Source organism: Lagenorhynchus albirostris, chromosome 1, assembly GCF_949774975.1.
Source record: "Lagenorhynchus albirostris chromosome 1, mLagAlb1.1, whole genome shotgun sequence".
In the NCBI taxonomy this organism is placed as follows: Eukaryota; Metazoa; Chordata; class Mammalia; order Artiodactyla; family Delphinidae; genus Lagenorhynchus; species Lagenorhynchus albirostris.
The window spans coordinates 173,864,968-173,884,579 of record NC_083095.1 but is presented as its reverse complement, the minus strand read 5'-3'; the positions used below and the strand labels follow the sequence as shown (position 1 = coordinate 173,884,579).

The window sequence follows — 19,612 nt, the reverse complement described above, 5'->3', positions numbered from 1 at the left end:
AAAACAATAACTAGGAACAAGGGGGAGGTGTGTAGGGGTGTACATGAAGCAAGATTATCATGCATTGATACTTAGTAAGCTGGTTGAATGGTAAATCAGGTTCATTAAACTATTCTTTTATTTTGGTAAATGAAAATTACTATAACAGACAAAAAAGCTTGAGGAGTACAATTAAATTATATTCTTATTTGATGTGCCCCAAATTGCTGGGTACATGGTATTAGATGAAAACTTACAAATTCATTAAAAGATTGTTATAAGATTTTTTAGTTATTGAGAATAACTCAGGTAGTTATTATTCATTAAATTGATTGATTAAAACAAAAATGACCACAAACGTGTTCCAGAGAATAGGTCCACTTTATTTGGTTAAAAAATGTTTTTATATATAACCATTATTATGAAATGCAGGATTGTCAAGAAAATGTAGGTGGTCATTAAGAATTTGTCAAATAGATTATTCTATGCTGGGTTCGGTGATAGAAGTATCCCTTAATTGATTTTCCCCAAATTAAGATGAGCAGCTAACCCTGAGATCTTTGGCCCAGGAAGGAGTAGGTGAGGAATAGCCTGCTGTCTCAGCTGCAGAATGCTTCTGGAAAGGACGGCGAAGAACTTGCTGGAGGAGATGGACCTGGTAAACAATTTAAAGTAGATAAATATAGATTCTCTTAATCAGGACCCTTATTAATTTTCTAAATTTCTGAAACGACAAGGTAAATTTTAAATGTGCATGAAAATGTTTAAACATTTTATGTTTCATTAAAACTTCAACTACAGCTGTTACTTAAAATTTCTATTATTCCAGAGAAAGTTCCTTAAGTAGTCATTTTTTGCTGAAACAGGAGAGTGAATATGTACATCATCACAAAGAATACATATATTTCCCGATCATTTCTAAATTCCTTCACAGCATTAAGAGAATTATAATTTTCTAAAATATTTATAAAAATAAAAGGATGTCAATGATTTACACTCTTTCCAAATCAAGGGCATGGATTCCAACTCATACTGCTTCATTTGCAATTTTGTCCCACGGTATAAACTGAGGGATCAACAAACACACCTCTTTCAGCAATAATTCTAGGATCAAAATGTATATTCTCATCCAGTTATAAAAATAATTAAGTCGTGGGGATGTAATGTACAGCATGGTAACTATAGTTAATAATACTGTATGTATATTTGAAAGTTGCTAAGAGAATAGATCTCAAAAGTTCTCATCACAAGAAAAAAAAATTGTAGCTGTGTATGATGACATGTTAACTAGACTCATTGTGGTGAGCATTTCACAAGATATACAAATATCAAATCATTATGTTGTAGACCTGAAATTAACAAAATGTTATATTTCAACTATACCTCCATTTAAAAAGTATATATAATAAATATTATACCTACCTAATCTTACCTACTAGTTTAAAAGCTCCCTGAATAGATTTTTATACTTCTCCACAGCAACTCGCAGAGGGTGAATTCTCAAGAAATGTTTGATGCAGGAATGTAAACACAAGGTGTATGTGTAAAGAGTTATAGGTCTAAAAGTTTAACAAGATCTTTTACTTTTCCTGCATGAGAATTTAACCCTTAGCTAACTTTCTGGATCTGTTCCCCTGGTAACCTGATAAGGTGGTATACGTATGTCCACTGTATCACCATACAACAGGGCTTATGACTGACAAATAGCATTTGTCCTGGGAGAACTGTAAACACCTGATAGAATGTGTTGGACTTTCTTTGGTGTAGGGACTCACGGTATAAGGCAGGTCTATTGTGGGGATGTTGGAAACTATGCCCATGGAGCTGTTAGAAGAGATACTGGTTTCTGTGGAACATGCAGCTTTTCAGCCAGGGCTGCCCCTGCATCTTCCCAGTGTGGATCGTGTCCCCCTGCACCTGAGCTTTACCGCTGTACCTCCCTGCCTGCGTGGATGCTTCAACAACTCCTGCAAAGGAGGAACCTAATGGTGCCCTGCTGGTAAGCTATGTTTCTGTCCTGTATCTTTCTGAATTAAGGGGGGCCAAAAGCAGCCTGTAATAGTCTTATGAATCTGAACGTTTACTTGGACCTAGGAAGACACCTCCCCACCCAAGGTGGGCACTGCATCCTTACTCAAATATAATTTTGAGGGAAGGGAGAAAACAGGGAGGGAACAAAAGAGAGGGAAGGAAGGTGAAACAAGGTAACAAAAACATCTTATTAAACACTGTTTAGTTTCCCCAGCTTAGACTAATTTATCTAAAGATAAATACTGAGTTAGCTTCCTTCTCTTTGTTTTTCCTTAATACCCTAAAAAGATTACACTTAAAAATATTTTATTTTCTAAAATGAAAACCTAGATTTGTCAGGCTAATTAAACTACTGAAATGTAACGTTAATGCAAGTTCCAAATTAGAAATAGCAAGAACAGTTTCTCTGTCGTGCCCACTCTGATCAGTTGGTAGTGACTACACAGCATGCTGAGATGAGAAGGATCCCAAGGCTGTGACCCATTTGAGAGAGAAAGGGGGCCGCGATCATTAATAATGTCTGTTCCAGTGCAGGACAAGAGTGACAGCAAGAGTGCTGGGGGCTCTTCCTCTTCTAAGAAATACACTGTGTGCAATGCATTTTTAAACAATTAACTAGGAAATGTTTGAGGCATAGAAGAAGGTATGCAGAATAATATGACAAATACCTGTGTATCCTCCACTCAGCTTCAGAAATAAAATGCTTCCAATATGGCTGAAGCCTTGAATATCCTTCCCTAACTCGAATTTCTTCCTTACTGCAAATCAATCACTGTCCAAAGATGCTATCATGTTTATTCATTTTGTTACTTTTATTATATATGCATATACCCCTAAAGACATGATTTTACATGTTTAGATTAAATTGGGGTGGTAACACATTGTATGTATTCCTTTGCCACTTGCTTGTTTTGCCAAACATTATATGTGAAATTCATACAAGCTGATATGTATAGATCCAGTGCATTCATCTTCCCGGATGTCAAGATTTCATTTCATAGACCCAGGTTACTAGTGCCATAGATGCCTGGTAGATGCAAAAGCTAATCCCTCTGGAGATATGCACCCTCAAATCGGCGTCACTGGATTTCTGAGGTTGAAATCCAAAATCCCTAAACATAAACAATGACTGGCAGAACCAGACCCTCAGAAGTTCAAATAATGTAGATATGATATCAAATGAATATTTAAAACTTTAAACACATTAAAGAATAAATTTTGAAATACGAGAAAATGATTCACTGATTAAAAAAAAAGAGAGACCAGGTAGTGAGAAGCTGGGAAGCTGGTGCTGGCAAAGGTATGGTTTAGCATATCTGCAAACAAAATCAGGGTGTTTAAAGTATGATACATTTTTTTGCGGTACGCGGGCCTCTCACTGCTGTGGCCTCTCCCGCTGCGGAGCACAGGCTCCGGACACGCAGGCCCAGCGGCCACGGCTCACGGGCCCAGCCACTCCGCGGCACACGGGATCCTCCCGGACCGGGGCTCGGCAGGCGGACTCTCAACCACTGCACCACCAGGGAAGCCCGTAAAGTATGATACATTTTAAATTAATAAAAATAAGCCCAGAAGAGTCAACCAACTTACCTCTGAAAAATCGTTCCTTTCTGCTTTTTGCACTGCGGATTCCACCATCCAGTTCTTCAGCACGTATCTAGGATTAACAGCTTAAACAAGAGGGGAAAGTTCATCATGGAACAATAATCACTAAGTCGACACAGGCCATGTGAAATTACCACTGAAATGACATAACCTTTAAGAACTTTGCCGGGAGGCTCAAATGAGAAGAATGATTAGCATCAGTCATTCCGATTGTTGATAAACAATATACAGTATTTATCACCTTATGGTACAGGAAAAACAGTTTTTTCGCATCATGAGCAATATTATGTTTTATTTTTCTTTTCAGTGTTTCATCATTAATTTGGTTTTCACCATATTCAGTTCACTAAGCATTTTATAAAGCTGGGAGAAAGTAGAAGATTCATCCTGTAGCCCAAATGAAGGTAGGAAAAAAGTTGCTGCTTTTAACATCTTCAAACACAGAATTCAGGTCTGACTCAGTAGGACTGCTTCACGCTGTTGTTGCCAAGAGCAAATAGGAAAGGTTACATGCAGGCAGAACTCTTTGTAAATTTATATTTTTTTATAGTAACCGTGCATTTTTTCATACTAAAAAGTATTATAGGGACTTCCCTGGTGGCACAATGGATAAGAATCCGCCTGCCAATGCAGAGGACATGGGTTCAATGCCTGGTCTGGGAAGATCCCACATGCCGCGGAGCAACCAAGCCCATGCGCCACAACTACTGAGCCTGCGCTCTAGAGCCTGCGAGCCACAACTACAGAGCCCATGTGCCACAACTACTGAAGCCCGCATGCCTAGAGCCTGTGCTCTGCAACGAGAGAAGCCACCGCAAGAAGCCCACGCACTGCAACAAAGAGTAGCCCCTGCTCACCACAACTAGAGAAAGCCTGTGCACAGCAACGAAAAACCAACACAGCCAAAAATAAATAAAATTAAATCTTTAAAAAAAAAGTATTATAATAATGGCACATTCCAGAAATTATGTCTTCATTTGAGATGAGACTTTTCCAAGATAATTTATCAACTAGGTGGAAAGGAGGGATGTTTATCCTCACTGGCCTGAAAGTAATTCCGAGAGGACTCCAGAAATCACTGTCTTGTGATTCTCAACAACATTTTTCTGAGTTACTTGAATGGAGGGAACGTACAAATTCCACTTCGACTTGGTTTTAAAGAGCTGCCAAGACATGACAGATGATCTAAAATACAAGTGCCCTGTGACCCAGTAATTCTACTTCTCTAGGAGTATAGTCTATGGGAACAAATTTAAACATTAAAAAGCATGATTTATATTAAGGAAAACTAGAAACAACTTAAACGCCTATTAATAGGGGACTGGTTAAGTGAAACATTACATACCCTTTCAAAGATATAGTATGCAGTCCTTAAAAATGTTACATTATAAAGAATGAAGTAGTCAGGGGAAATGTTTATTTTTAGTGAAAAATGAAGGATCTAAAATTATACCATAATATGATTACAACTACATTTTCTCCTAATCAATACACACAGAAAAAGAGAGACTAGAAGTGTCAATAAACGCATGGAAAAGTGAATAGCAACTGTGGTTGAGTGATGGGAATCTTTTTATTCTTTCTACAAGTTTGCATCTTCCAAATTGTAAAGAATTCATGCAGAACTCTTTTAAAATAAAAACACATATACACAATAAATATATATAATCCTTAGACGAAAAGGAAACTGACATGCAAGGGAAATTGTGGAAGCAGTCGACTTAGGCAGAGGGAGAGTGGAGTCACCCAATTAAAAGTTTAACAAACTTCACCAACACTTTATAGAAACCTGGCAACGAAATACTGTTAAAATATGCTGGGACTTGTAGCTGCAAGCAGAAGTACTTCGGATCAAATTATGTGTTGATATATACAAACTACCTGAAATCAGAAAATTGTAGATCTGTTCATAGGATTCTTTGAGGTTATCTAATTCAGTACATTTTTTTTATCTCGTCTGGAACTTTTTCCCATTTCTCATTGTGGAAATTAATTTTTCCTTTCCTTGAGAGTACACTGTTCAGCATTTATTATTTCTCTAAAATAATTCAAAGCTTCAGCCTTGAATTCACTAAATGTCTTTCATCTTACCATCTCATCCATCCTGTCATAACCAAACAAATCCAAATCCTAAAGACAGCCACGACATTTTCTTCTCTCAATTTCTTTTTTCTCTTAATTGCTGATATAGTCCATATTGGGCTGGCCTATAAATTCTGTATGATTGCACCAATGAGCATAAGTAGCTGGCAGCTAAATCCATGCTAAGCCCCAAAGACTGATTACTCACTTCCTTGTAAAAACTCAGCTTGCTTTTATTTCTACAATAGTGTCCTGAGTCAAGAAGCAGTCTCATCCTCTAACTTAACATGGAATATTAGCATCATTCTTATTTCATCAAATGATCAGCCGCCCTGATGACACACACTAGCTCTCCACACCAGTCCTAAGTAAGGTAAGAGTACTCCAGGACTTGAGTACTTCTGTCTTAACTTCTTTGATCTTCTTAGAACCCATGTTGCAAAAAGGACTAACTTCCTTTTTTTTTCTTCTCCAAGCCAAGTGTAAAGTCACATGGTAAACTGAAAGCAGTATATAAAGGTGATTTATTTTTAGCACTACCATTTACTAGGTGTATATTATGGCCCAGGCACTGTAACAAGATAACTTACATATACTATTACACATCGTTACAACATCCCTGCAAAATATGCCCATTTTATAATAGCTAAGGGCCTTGAAAATTGGAAAGTTAAATATCTTTCATATTATACAGCAAAAAAGTGGCAAGATGAGGTTCATCTGTCAGATTGCAAAACTCACGTTCTTTCCACCGTAAACCACACCACCTTCCTTGTCTCTCCACCATCTTTTAAGGCCATATTATTTTAACATCAATATGCAAACTTATTGAAAGCAGGGCTATCATAATCAAGTTAAAAGTCATCTGAAATTAGAAAGGTTCATATATGACACTTCAACTCAACTAAAATACACTCATCTAGAGTTTTTGTAGTTAAAAACAAAACAACAAATCCAATTCCCTCAAGTAATTACTTCCAGTTTTCCAGGTTTTGAAAACTGGGAGTAATTACTTCCAGTAATTACTTCCTGTTGCTTTTATGTAATAATCCTTCAAGCTGAAAAAATCGAAAGGATTACCTACTTGTCATTCTTTTTCTTCTTTCAGAATCTGAATCATTCACGTTACTAAAAATGAACAGAACAAAGAACAGAATTAATCACTGTCTCCCCAAATCATACCGTTTTTCCAAAAGGGTGAGAATTATTTCACAAGACAAATATTGAAAAAAAAATTTTAAATCACATTGAATCAGTGTCTGAAAGGAAGACAGAAAATCCTGTTTGATTAAACAATATATAAAATACTACCTTATTTCGTTATTTTAGATAAGACCAAAATTTTTATTTTTACCAATTAAAAAAATACTTTTGTCTAAAAAAATATCTAAACTTGGGCTTCCCTGGTGGCGCAGTGGTTGAGAGTCCGCCTGCCGATGCAGGGGACACGGGTTCGTGCCCCGGTCCGGGAGGATCCCACATGCCGCGGAGCGGCTGGGCCCGTGAGCCGTGGCCGCTGAGCCTGCGTGTCCAGAGCCTGTGCTCCACAACAGGAGAGGCCACAACAGTGAGAGGCCCGCGTACAGGAAAAAAAAAAAAAAAAAATGGAAACTCTCTGGCACCTCTCTTTCCTTATCTTAAAACATAGTTTTCTGAAAATAATTTAACTTGTTCTTCATTACTCAGGGTCATCTTTATGAATAGCCCTCAGCTGCCATTAAACTGTGACAGGCTATTTGCTCCTGTGCGTCCTGTGGTTGTCCTGGCTCTCCCTTCAGCCACCACTACCTACAATTTCTTTACTCTTTCACGTTTGTTGCTTCCGATTCATTGTGACAGTTAACGAAGCAAAGTAACTTCTGACGATTGTATGAGATGTGACAACCTATAGACACTGGATGAAAGCCTGGGGAGCTGTCTCTCCAGAGCTTCAAGGCTTGGGAGACTTGGGCTCAGGACACAGGGGAATGGCATTATCAAAGCTGAGGTGGACAGAAGGGTGCTCTCTGCGTGGGTGAGATGTTACCAGACACTCCTCAGCCAGAGCAGACTTCCCGGGAATAAAAAGGAAATGTTGAAAAATGGAAAGGAAGTGAGGAATCTGATGGGTTGACGATGCTAAAGTAATATATTACATGCTTTCTCAAGAAGTGATTAGGTTACCTTACCTCTTCAGTCTCAAAAGGTACTGGGACACCCAGGCAGGAAAGAGTTTGTGCTTTGAGATCATTTTCAGTGCCCAGAATTGCTAGAAGAAAATACAGTAATAGACTGCTTATTAATATTTGTTCACTTTATTTTAACTTCATGTCCCTTAAATTATGTATTTAACAATAATTTATAACATCCAGATTTCTCTTAAGGTTCTCTATTTCAAGTAGAAGTAGTACTAAAAAGGAATAATGTTTTCCTTTTCTTTATATAACTTTCAACTCAAATTCTAATTCATGGAGATACATGTAATGGCATGATTTAAGAGAAATAAAAAATATACATAGTTCTTATAAATAGACATTACATGTGAATACTTACATTATCAAAACCCTTCCTTTAAATAGGGAAAACTCACGTAATATATAATTTACTTAAAAAATTTAATTTGTAACTGTTTTATTTAGTTATCAATTCATTTAACGTATATTTATGGAATGTCAACTGTGTGCTAGGAACTATGTTAGTTGGGAAGGATAAAAAAATTAATAAGACATAATTACTGCTTTTAAAAAGGAAAGTGTGTAAACAAATAAGTCAATGCCATTTTAGAAGTGTTACAGAAATATACATAAAGGCTAAGGGAACACGAATAAGCTATTAGCTCTAGTTAAGAGTTAGGGAGTTAAAAAGATCTGAAATTCAGAAGACACAGAAATTAACTATTAAAATGATTAAAAGTGTAATGATCTCTCTCAAATTTTCCCAACACTCAGTAATTTAAATATTAACATCTGTCAAGAACTCGTTCAAATCATTTTAACATTACTTCGTCTCAGTTAATGTTAAATCTCACATTAAATGATAATTAGTTCTGATAGTTCATTAATAATTTTTAAATTATATCAGAGATGCTTATTGGTTAACATTTTGCTGGATTTCTTGCTGAATAGGTAGACATTCTTTTATTCAAATCACTCCTAAAAATGTAATTTATGGCAATTACATACCTGTGAGAACTGTACACAAATAGTTTTTATATATAAATAATTTTTTTAGTTAACACACAAGTCATGAAATATAATGAAGAAATTGAAATTTTAAAAAATATGCCTAGATTTTCATCTGAAAAATAATAAAAACAATGCAATATAAAAGACTTACACCTTATAAACAGAGCTATATTTCTAAAAATCTATAATAAGTGGGAGTCTTCTGGTTAATACCCATATTATTCCATAAATGTAGCAGATTAGTATTGAAAAAACAAGGCAACACCTTTCTTAAAACTGAATTAAGAAGAACCATTTTGGTAACAGCTTGGCAGTTTCTTAAAAAATTAAACATAAATTTGCTAAACAATCCAGCAATTCCACTCCTAGTATCTACCCAAGAGAAATGAAAATATGTTCACACAAAAACTGGTACATGAATATTCATAGTAGTATTTATTCGCAATAGCCAAAAAGTGGGAATGACCCAAATGTCTGTCAACTAGTAACTGGATAAACAAAATGTGGTCCATCCATACAAGGGAGTAATAAAGTAATAAAGAGGAAATAATAATATTTTAAGACGTACTTAAAAGATCTTAAAAATAATAAAGAGGAAAGAACCACTGATACAGGTTACAACATGGGTGAACCTCAAAAATATGCTAAGCGAAGAAGCCAGACACAAAAGACCACATACCATATGACTCCATTTACAGGGAGGTCTAGAAAGGGCAAAGAGACAGAAAGTAGACTAGTAGTTGCTTGGGGATGGAAGTAGTAAAAAGGGATTGACTGCAAATGGGCAAAAAAGGATCTTTTCAGAGTGATGGAATTGTTCTAAAATTGAATTGTGGCAATAACTGCACAAATCTGTAAGTTATTTAAAAATCATTGACTTGTACACTTAACATGAGTAGAATTTTAGGGTATGTAAATTATGCCTCAACAAATCTGTTAAAGAAAACTGAGTTAAGAAAAAAGCCAAAAGTCACAAATTGATACCTGAGGAATGCTGAGCTCCTGTAACTGGCTTTGAGTGATCTCACTGAGCTGCCGAAATGTCATTGTAAAGTCAGCTTCTGTCTTTTCCATGAGCTAGTGAAAATACTTACATTTAGCAACCTCAATTCTTGAAGAATATATGGAATAGTCATTCAAATGTTAATCAGGAAAAAGAGATAAAATGATAAACTCACATGTAAGAGAAATGCAATTAAATCATCATCACCCTTGCTTTTTCCAAGTAATCCCAATTTGGCTTTGAACAATTCTCTAAATCTAAAAGGAGAAATGTCAATTTGATTTGTTGTTAAATTTCTCACTGTTTAAGAATTGCCCTCAAACCAAGCAGGATGCTCTAATATGTGTTAAAACAAACAAACAACAAACCTTGTATCATAAAGAATGGGATACCCCTCAAGAATCTGAGCAGCACTGAGGGATAAAAAAGACAGCACCGTTAAACCTTGCTTAAATGTTAACATTCTTGAATTACATTTTACATGAACAAAGTGAACTTTCTCATACATTAAATAGCATTCGATTACATACTACTGATTCTGATTTAGTGATTTAATTGTATATCATACCTTAGAGAAAGTTGTCAATATAAATTTACTGTCTCAAAGATTTGGATACAGTACAGGTCAAATCAGGTAACTCCTGAAATATGACTATATACAATTAGCTTATAGGATAAATGTTAATATGTCTTTATAATACCAAAATAGTTATATAAATGGCTTTTTTTGGTGTATTTTATTTTATTTTAAATTTATTTATTTTACTTATTTATTTTTGGCTGCATTGGGTCTTCGTTGCTGCAAACCAGCTTTCTCTAGTTGTGACAGGCGGGGGCTACTCTACGTTGCAGTGCGCAGGCTTTTCATTGCGGTGGCTTATCTATTGCGGAGCATAGGCTCTAGGCGCGTGAGCTTCAGTAGTTGTGGCATGTGGGCTCTAGAGCGCAGGCTCAGTATTTGTGGCACACGGGCTTAGTTGCTTCACAGCATGTAGGATCTTCCCAGACCAGGGCTCAAACCCATGTCCCCTGCATTGGCAGGCGGATTCTTAACCACTGCGCTACCAGGGAAGCCCTGGCGTATTTTAAAAATTATCTTAGACCCAAAATAATGCATTACAGATACTTCACCCAATACAATAACATTTTATTTGCCTGAATGTATGAAAATAGTGAAATACTTCATAAAAATTTAAAAATTAAAGTTATTAACTTTAAACCCATTTTTAAACAAATTGTCTATTTCTTAACATTCTTAATGTATTTTAAATTATACAGATGCTCAACACACTCTGAAGCTCCACTCCCCTGACCTTTCTGACCTTATCTCCTATGACTCTTCCCCTTGCTTATTCTGCTACAGCTACCCTGGCCTTCATGCTGTTCCTTAAACACCCACACACACTCCTGCCTCAGGACCTTTGCACAGGCTATTCCCTTGCCTATAGCACTCTTCCCCCACATATCTCTGTGGCTGCTCCTGTTACTCCTTCAAGCCTCTGCTCAAATCCAGCCCCTGACAAGGCGTGTGAGCTGCAGTAGTGCCCAACCCTATACCAGCCCTCTGGGTGTAAACACTGCTGCTTCTCTTCTGCCTTCCAGATCTTGGCGATTTCTCCTGTGGCCAGCCCAACCCGTGACCAAACAGGGAAGGGCATTTTTCGACCAGTTTAGCTAAGTTGATACAGTATAAGGCCACTACATGTATATGGCTATATGATTAAGTCCTGGCCAGGGCGAAATAAGGGAAGTGATGTGTATAAATTCTGAAATGTGTCCTTCAGTATTGAGGACTTGCCTCTTTGCTTCTCCATGCTCCTACCTAGAATATGGATGTGATAGATGGTCCCATCTCAGACCATGAGGGCCACAGACAATGGATGGTGGCATAGAAAGCTAAAAGCAGTCTGGGACTCAGACAACTGAGTCCCCATACCAGCCCTGAATTACCAACATGAATTACCATACTTTTATGTGAGGGAAAAATACATGTCCTTGTTCAAGCCACTATTATTTGGGATTTCTGTTACAAGCAACTGAATCCATACTTTATCTAATACCCTACATCTCAATCAGAGTAAAATGAAAATATTAATGGTTACGTAAGATTTCAGAAAGTATATCACCTATATACTCCATGTGAGTCAAATACTTAAGAAAGTAATCAAGGCAGAGACTTCAAGACGGAATTTAAAAAAATAATAAAAACAATGTTAGTAAGCAGTAAAATGACTAGAAATGCAGGGAGGGGGGTGGAAGAGAGATACTTCAAGGGAAAACCTACTAACAGTCTGAAATTCAAAATATTAAACTATCTTGGCAAAATGTAGCAGTTGGGTAATTAGAGGTAAAACAAAAGCATTCTAAAGGTCTCATTGGGATGGAGGGAAAAACAATGGGCAAATAGGAGCTTAGTGAGGGAAAATATTTGGAAACTTGTTCTCATATAACAGTAGAGAAAGTGGCAGAAAAACAAGATAACTGTGAGGGGTGGGGGATGCAGTAGTTTCCAAATCAAAGTTGGGGGTTGGAGAGGAATGGATAAGCTCCTCAAATCATAAAAAGGTAAGGAGAATGGGGGGAAACTAACATGTAAAATAAAACACAATGTAAGACAGAAGGAATAAAATAAATCAATTATTATAATAGCTGTGAAAAGCCCACATACGTCTATTAAATCAGAAACCATCACATTGAGTTAAAACCTGGCTATGTTTTGTTTACTTTTATAAGAAACATACTTTAAAACCATGTGATAAAGATAAAAAAAATAAAGTGAGATTCAAGGCAAATACAACAAAAGTAAGCATGAATATTAATATCAGATAAGTTGAAATTGAGAGCTAAAAGTATTAATCAGGATAAAGGGGGTCACTGTATTAGGATAAAAGGCACATTTTCTGAAGGAAATATAAGAAAAAAATCAGTATGTACCAATAATGGCATATTGCACAAATTCAAAACAATTAGAAAAAATTGCTTGCTAAAAATACAATTAAAGTGGGAGATTTTAATACACATCTCTTATGAATCAAACTTATCTAATAGATAAAAAAATAAACAGAATCATAAAAGACTTGAATAATATACCCAATACATTCAATCTGATATATTAAAACGTTTGTGCACATTTTTTATATGATCATGAAATATGTACAAAAATTTATTATGTTGGACCATAAAGAAACTGTAACACATTTTGACTAGATTTTACCAAACACGTTCTTTGATCATAAAAATATGGACAAAATAAGCCCAACTACTTAGAAATTCAGAAACACTGTGATAAATAACCCTTGGATCAAAGAAGAAATAAACTGTGATTTCACAGCACCTAAAAAGCAATAAATAGGAAAAGACTTTATCCTGATAACTATGGAAAAAAGCCAAAATGGTACCCCCCCAAAAAATAGATATACACACATATATATAGTTTGAAAGCCTTTGTTATTAAAGATTAAATAGTATGGTTTTAAAAATGTTTCTTGCTTTTCAAAACATGATCATTATACAAATATATTTTCACACAGATTTAATTAGTAGATTTCGGATTTACTCACAGTTGCTTTTGCCTAGGATCCAGTAATGGGTTTAGAGCTTGTAACAACTTGTTTAAATTAAACATTCCAATATTAGCCTGATTTCCTATTTTATATCTTCTTTCATCATCAGATGTGTTTGGTACAAAATCTGTTTAGAGCAAAAATACTATTGCTTTACAGTGGGGATAATTATAATAGTTTCTTCATTTTTTAAAGAATTATTTACTTATTTATTTATTTGGCCATGCCACGTGGCATACAGGATCTTAGTTCCCTGACCAGGGAGTAAACCCATGCCTCTTGCAGTGGAAGCGCAGAGTTTTAACCACTGGACCGGCAGGGAAGTCCCTCTTTCTTCATTTTTAAGTTTAAACTTAATAAATTTATATATATTAGATAAAAATCTTTCTGACATTAAACGTTTAACTTCAAAGTAATGTAAATACTTAATACCCATGCACATGAAAATCTTTTAAAATATGATTATTTGCCTAATAGAGGAATACATTTCTAACCTACAAGGATTTCCAGGTTATCACACATGTACTTCAAACTCCAACTTGACAGCATGTCCCCCACAAAGCCTGCTCTGATCCTTTTACAGATTAGTAAAGTGGGAGGTTAAGTTACTCATCCAAGGGCACAGATTAAGGATCAGATGCCAGAACTCAGACCCATGTCTGTCTGACAACGCATTCCCTTCCTCCCCTCATGTCATCTTCTCTAATATGTCATTTTTTGAGGGCAGAGACCACAAAGGACACAATACTGTATCCCTGTGGCACCTGGAAGATTGAGTAGCACATAAAATGACCGTTTTATGAATGAACCCAATTCTTTCTACCACCCCACTACTGAGTTAGCTATAATGGTTTATCTAAAATAAACCAGTGATAATTTTCTTAGTGAAATAAGGAATATACATATAAATCATACATACCTGGATTATAGGCCTCCATAAAACCAAATGGACCATAGTCAATTGTAATGGATAACAAACTGAAGTTATCAGTATTACAAACACCTAAAACAACAACAAAAGATGCCCAAAACATGACAATAAAATAATAAAGCATTTTTAACTGTATAAAATTTTATACAGAATAGGAAAGGTCATGAAAATGCATTTGTTTTGGAAATGAAACAATTATCAATTGAAAGTTTAACTGGTGAAGTCAAGTAGCTTAATATATATTAAAACTGTATTTTAAAATTAAATTTAGCCTTTCGTTGTATACTTCCTCCACAACCAAAGATGTCAAATACTACAGGAACAAAAGGCCCAAGAAATGAAAGCTCCTCTCATTTATCCTGAATTTCTAGCATTTATTTAAAAATATATGTTATTTGGAATGGAATTGAGACTACTAAAGAAACATTAATTAATTTTCAAAGGTTGTGAGAGGGGGAAAAGGTAAAAATATGGATATGTACCCCATAACAATCCTTAGCTGCAGACCACCAGCAGTGTGTGGGGAGGGAGTGTGACCTCCTAGGTCGGGGAGCGGGTCATGGATGGGGGCGGAGCGTGAGGCAGGAGAGAGGCAGGGAATGCATACACCAGCCCAATATAGGATAGCAGGGCATGGTGGCAACAGTGTCCAGTGTAGACAGTTTCAACCTTTTTCAGAGCAGGATGACCCTGCTTATCAAAATGTTCAGTGCATATATAGACTCGAATCCAGCCAGTCCACTTTCAGGAGTTTATCCTCAGAAACTCACCTTCGAGAATGTAAAGATATAAATGCATGGTGGTCACTGCTGCACAGTTCATAACAGCAAAACCTCTGAAACACCCCCCTGCTCACCACCCTACCCACCAAAGTGAGACCCAGCGAGGATGTAATTAAAGCAGCTTTCAAGAAGTTTTACAATGTGGGATCCCCCTTTGGCATTTATCTAGAGACCTTAGTACATATGTGACTTGCTTTTATTTTAAGACAGTTATTCTTAGTTCAGGCAGATATTCCTTCCAATGTAACCCCACACAGTGAATGGCTTCAGACACACACAAGCCAGCCCTACTGTTTTTGTAGGGGATATATGAATACCATCAAAAAAAAGTCTAGAAGAATTGAGATAAAATGGTTAATACTGATTCTCCTGGAGAACAGAACTCACATGCACTTCTGTATATTTTAAATTCTTTACCATAAGCATGTAGTGCTTTTATGATTAATGGTTTTTTAAAAAGCTTTTAAAAGACCTAATATAATATATACTCACAAGGTTAAAAAGCTTTACAGGTAACAATATCAACGGGTCGAGTACGCTTATTCTATTTTGTGTATCTGTTCCGTTCAAAATCATTTTAAACATGAGAAAGTTGTTTCTCTCTTGCTAAAAATAAATTCATATATTATAAATGTTATTCCTGCTCATTGGCAGGAATATTTTGAAATACACAAAAAAGAAGTCTTCTGCTTCAACAAATTAATTCTACTTTCTCATCAGAAGCATGAAATGTCAGTAGATAACTTACCATGAGCAAAACCAACAGACATCCACAAGGCAATAAGCTGTGCCGTCTCAGACACCACAGTAGAAAAAAAATCCTAAAATGAAATTTAGAAAATTTTCAGATTTTTCGGTAACATATGTTCTTTTAGGATCTTCCGATTTCCAACATGAAAACGTGTTCTCAAAGGTGGGCCAAAAGATGACTAAAGAGATGGAAAGTAGTGCGTGTGAGAAAACAATGGAAGAACATAGAGTTATTGATCCAGAAATAATATATACAAGGCTCAGGCATAGTATTATGACCAGGTTTTCTTCATGTACAATAAGAAAAGGAAAAACATTAGAATTCAGCACAGGGAGTTAAATGTACGCAAAATGCGTTATTAAATTTTGAAATGAGTCACTAAGAAAAATAAAGGAATTTCCTTCTCTGTGGCTGTTAAAAGAAAGAAAAAGTTAATGAAGATCAAAAACTTTCCACAAGAATAGAAAATCACATTTGCCTATTATGTATGTATTTATTTTAGAACTACTACTATAGAAATACCTATATATCCAACATGTGAGAAAACAATGTATGTGACCAAGTTACAAATGCTGCTCAAAAAGTAATGTATATAGTCAGGATGTAGTCGCACCTGTTCTCTTTTTCTAGCTACCTTTCAAACAGAACAACTTCCTTATCTATGTCTTGTTACAAGGTGGTTCATCGTCTCTTTCTTTAACAAAATGTTCAAAATGCTCTACATTTCCTTTTTTAACTTTAGATTTTTAAGTGCTAAGTTGTAACCACTAAGGTGGCCGGCCAATGATAGAAAACAGAGTATTGTCCTTTCTTTTAAAAAACTTACCAAATATCTGTTAGGTTCCTTGACATCTATTGAGGGGAAGTGTTCCTGTATGATGAAGTCTAATAACATCCTAGAGATAAAGGGGAGATAGCATCAGTGTTCCTCAGAATACAGTATTGAGTATCCAATCGTCTCAATCCACTCCTGACATTCATGAATTCATTAGATGCATGCTTAGAATTTTAAAAAGTAAAAGAAGGGCTTCCCTGGTGGCACAGTGGTTGAGAGTCCGCCTGCCGATGCAGGGGACACGGGTTCGTGCCCCGGTCCGGGAAGATCCCACATGCCGCGGAGCGGCTGGGCCCGTGAGCTGTGGCCGCTGAGCCTGCGCGTCCGGAGCCTGTGCTCCACAACGGGGGAGGCCACAACAGTGAGAGGCCCGCGTACCGCCAAAAAAAAAAAAAAAAAAAGTTAAATAAGATTTTACTCCCAAAATAGCCATAGAGAAATATTTCCTCAATACCAATCACAACTGGAAATATGTTTCTAAGATCATATTAGATGCCATCTTATTATGTTACAAATTCAGATTAATTCAATAAACATCCATTGAGAACCTCCAAGTGCTAGGAAAAAGAATGACAGACCCAAACCCAGACATTAAAGAGCACACAGTCTATTAGGGGAGAAGAACATCTGAAGAAATAATGACATTACCGTATAATACATGCAATAATAGAAATATATAAAAAGTATAAAGATAACAGAGCAGAGAATGATTATTTATGTGTGGAAGGTCATGTAAGGTTTCACAAATAAGATGTCAAAAAAATTGGCCAAGGTTTGAAGTTAAAATATTTAAGTTGTATATGTATCCTATGTTTAATTCCCTGTTTTAACTGACTAATGAGTTGAGTAACTATTGATACTATTGCATTGGATAAGAGAGAATCCTGAAAATAACTGGGGGTTGTAGATATGACTTAGGAATTATTAAAGTCCAGTAGGAGTGAGTTTGTTTAGAGTGGATTAGAGAATTGTTTCAGGCACTTGGGAAACAAAAAGGAATACATACATAGTCATGTTAGCCAGTCCAGTCATTTTAAGGATAAAGTGCTCACCAATATACATCAAATGTCATAGAGATAAGTGAAATATAACTGAACTATGACCACCAGATAGAACAATTTCAGTGACATAGTGAATCTGAGCAGAAGTGACCCAAAAAAACCAAATGAGAAGTGAAAATGCCCAGTGAGAGGAGACCTCTCTCTCAACAAGCTGGGATGACCCTGAGTTCAGTAAACATTTGCTAAAAAGACTCAGAGAACGGTCATGACAATGGTGATGACTTCTCTGCTCTGCGCGTTCACTTCCCTTTCCCCATTATCTCCGTGGACCAGGTATCTGGATTTACTAAGCTGATACCTACAGTGTAGGATTCATATTCCAAATGATTCTGGTTTGTCTAAGAGAATTTTTTTCTTATATATTCTAATGGCTTTTTAGAACTGTATGCTCTTAACAAATGGAAACAGAATTCCTCTTAAAGGAGTAAATATTTTTAAAAATTTATTTATTTATTTTTGGCTGCATTGGGACTTTGTTGCTGAGCGCCGGTTTTCTCTAGTTGCAGTGAGCGGGGGCTGCTCTTTGTTGTGGTGTGCAGGCTTCTCACTGCGGTGGCTTCTCTTGTTGCGGAGCATGGGCTCTAGGCATGTGGGCCTCAGTAGTTGTGGTACGCAGGCTCAGTAGTTGTGACTCGCAGGCTCTAGAGCACAGGCTCAGTAGTTGTGGCGCACAGGCTTAGCTGCTCTGCGGCATGTGGCATCTTCCTGGACCAGGGTTCAAACCCATGTCCCCTGCATTGGCTGGTGGATTCTTAACCACTGCGCCACCAGGGAAGTCGGGAGTAAATGTTTTTGTTTGAAGAAACGTCCTGCTAAGTTGGTTTGAGGAAGACAAACTTTGTGAGTGCAGATTCCACAGGCACCAAGGCATCAGAGTTTGATGGAAGATATACTGCATGACACAAGGGGAAGAGCTTTTGCTCTTTTGAAGGAACCATTCATCTGTCTTCCCTGAAGAAATCTCCAGTAAGGTTTGTTCTTAAGTGCTTTGTGCAATTTCAGTCTGTTCTTTGTTTGCTATTGTCCTGTTGAAGGGACTGAGCTTCATGTCTGGGTCAACCCAGGATGAAACAGGCATCACACACATGTCAAAACCAGGGTCCAGGAAAGAAGACATATGAGACAGAGGACGCATCCTGGGAATCCCAGAACTTGGAAGGGAATTGCAGAATTGGGGAGTTTGAGTCACTTCCACCCAGGTGTCTGGGTAGCACAGAGGCCCTCAGTTCCACCTGGGTTGCACACTAGATAAAAGCATTCCTTGAGAAAAGGGTCTACTGGGTCTAAACCCTTCTTTTTCAGCCTCATAGAAACCCACACGATATTAGGCACACAGCAAGTGTTGAAAATATTAATTGAACTTTCTATTAATTAAACTTTCTATTAATTGAAAGTTTGGGTTTTACTTACAAGAAAACCAAAAATATTTTAACTTCACAGCACATAAATAAGCATTTCTTTCAATTGTCTTCTACCATTGAAAAAATTGGTTTTCTAACCTTAGTAAATCCAGTTCACCATAATGAGCCAAAATTTCTAACGATCCAATTCTAAACCATGATTTTGCAACACGCAGCACTACTGCACCTGGAAAAGAAACATTTATTTTAGCATAAACTATTTTAAACTACGCAAACACAGCATATGTTTTTCTTTAAAATGAAATGACTTTAATAAAAAAGAATACAGTGATTGGATTTATCAGAAAACAATTAATTTACATCCTAGAAAGGGTCAAGGATTTTTCTGTCTTTCTTTACGCCTGAATCAGTTAGAATGTGAGGAACCACAACACCTTCAGAAATACTGAGGCCCCAGCCTAGTG

The 19,612-nt window shown here is 36.5% G+C and overlaps 1 protein-coding gene across 3 annotated transcripts in view; it reads right to left on the bottom strand.

The window, feature by feature from the left end:
- Positions 1-341: 341 nt before the first annotated feature.
- The window catches only part of LOC132526410 (protein adenylyltransferase SelO-like), a 28,165-nt gene continuing 8,894 nt past the window's right edge, over positions 342-19,612 (bottom strand). For all 3 annotated transcript variants that reach the window (XM_060160696.1, XM_060160686.1, XM_060160706.1), the window contains 12 exons: positions 19,287-19,374; positions 16,718-16,787; positions 15,889-15,961; positions 14,347-14,430; positions 13,425-13,554; positions 10,233-10,277; positions 10,040-10,121; positions 9,846-9,938; positions 7,866-7,945; positions 6,782-6,825; positions 3,601-3,680; positions 342-634 (listed from right to left, as the gene is read on the bottom strand). In XM_060160696.1, coding sequence (XP_060016679.1) covers positions 512-634; positions 3,601-3,680; positions 6,782-6,825; positions 7,866-7,945; positions 9,846-9,938; positions 10,040-10,121; positions 10,233-10,277; positions 13,425-13,554; positions 14,347-14,430; positions 15,889-15,961; positions 16,718-16,787; positions 19,287-19,374 — 992 coding nt within the window. In that variant the 3' untranslated portion in view covers positions 342-511. The remainder of the gene's footprint in view (positions 635-3,600; positions 3,681-6,781; positions 6,826-7,865; positions 7,946-9,845; positions 9,939-10,039; positions 10,122-10,232; positions 10,278-13,424; positions 13,555-14,346; positions 14,431-15,888; positions 15,962-16,717; positions 16,788-19,286; positions 19,375-19,612) is intronic.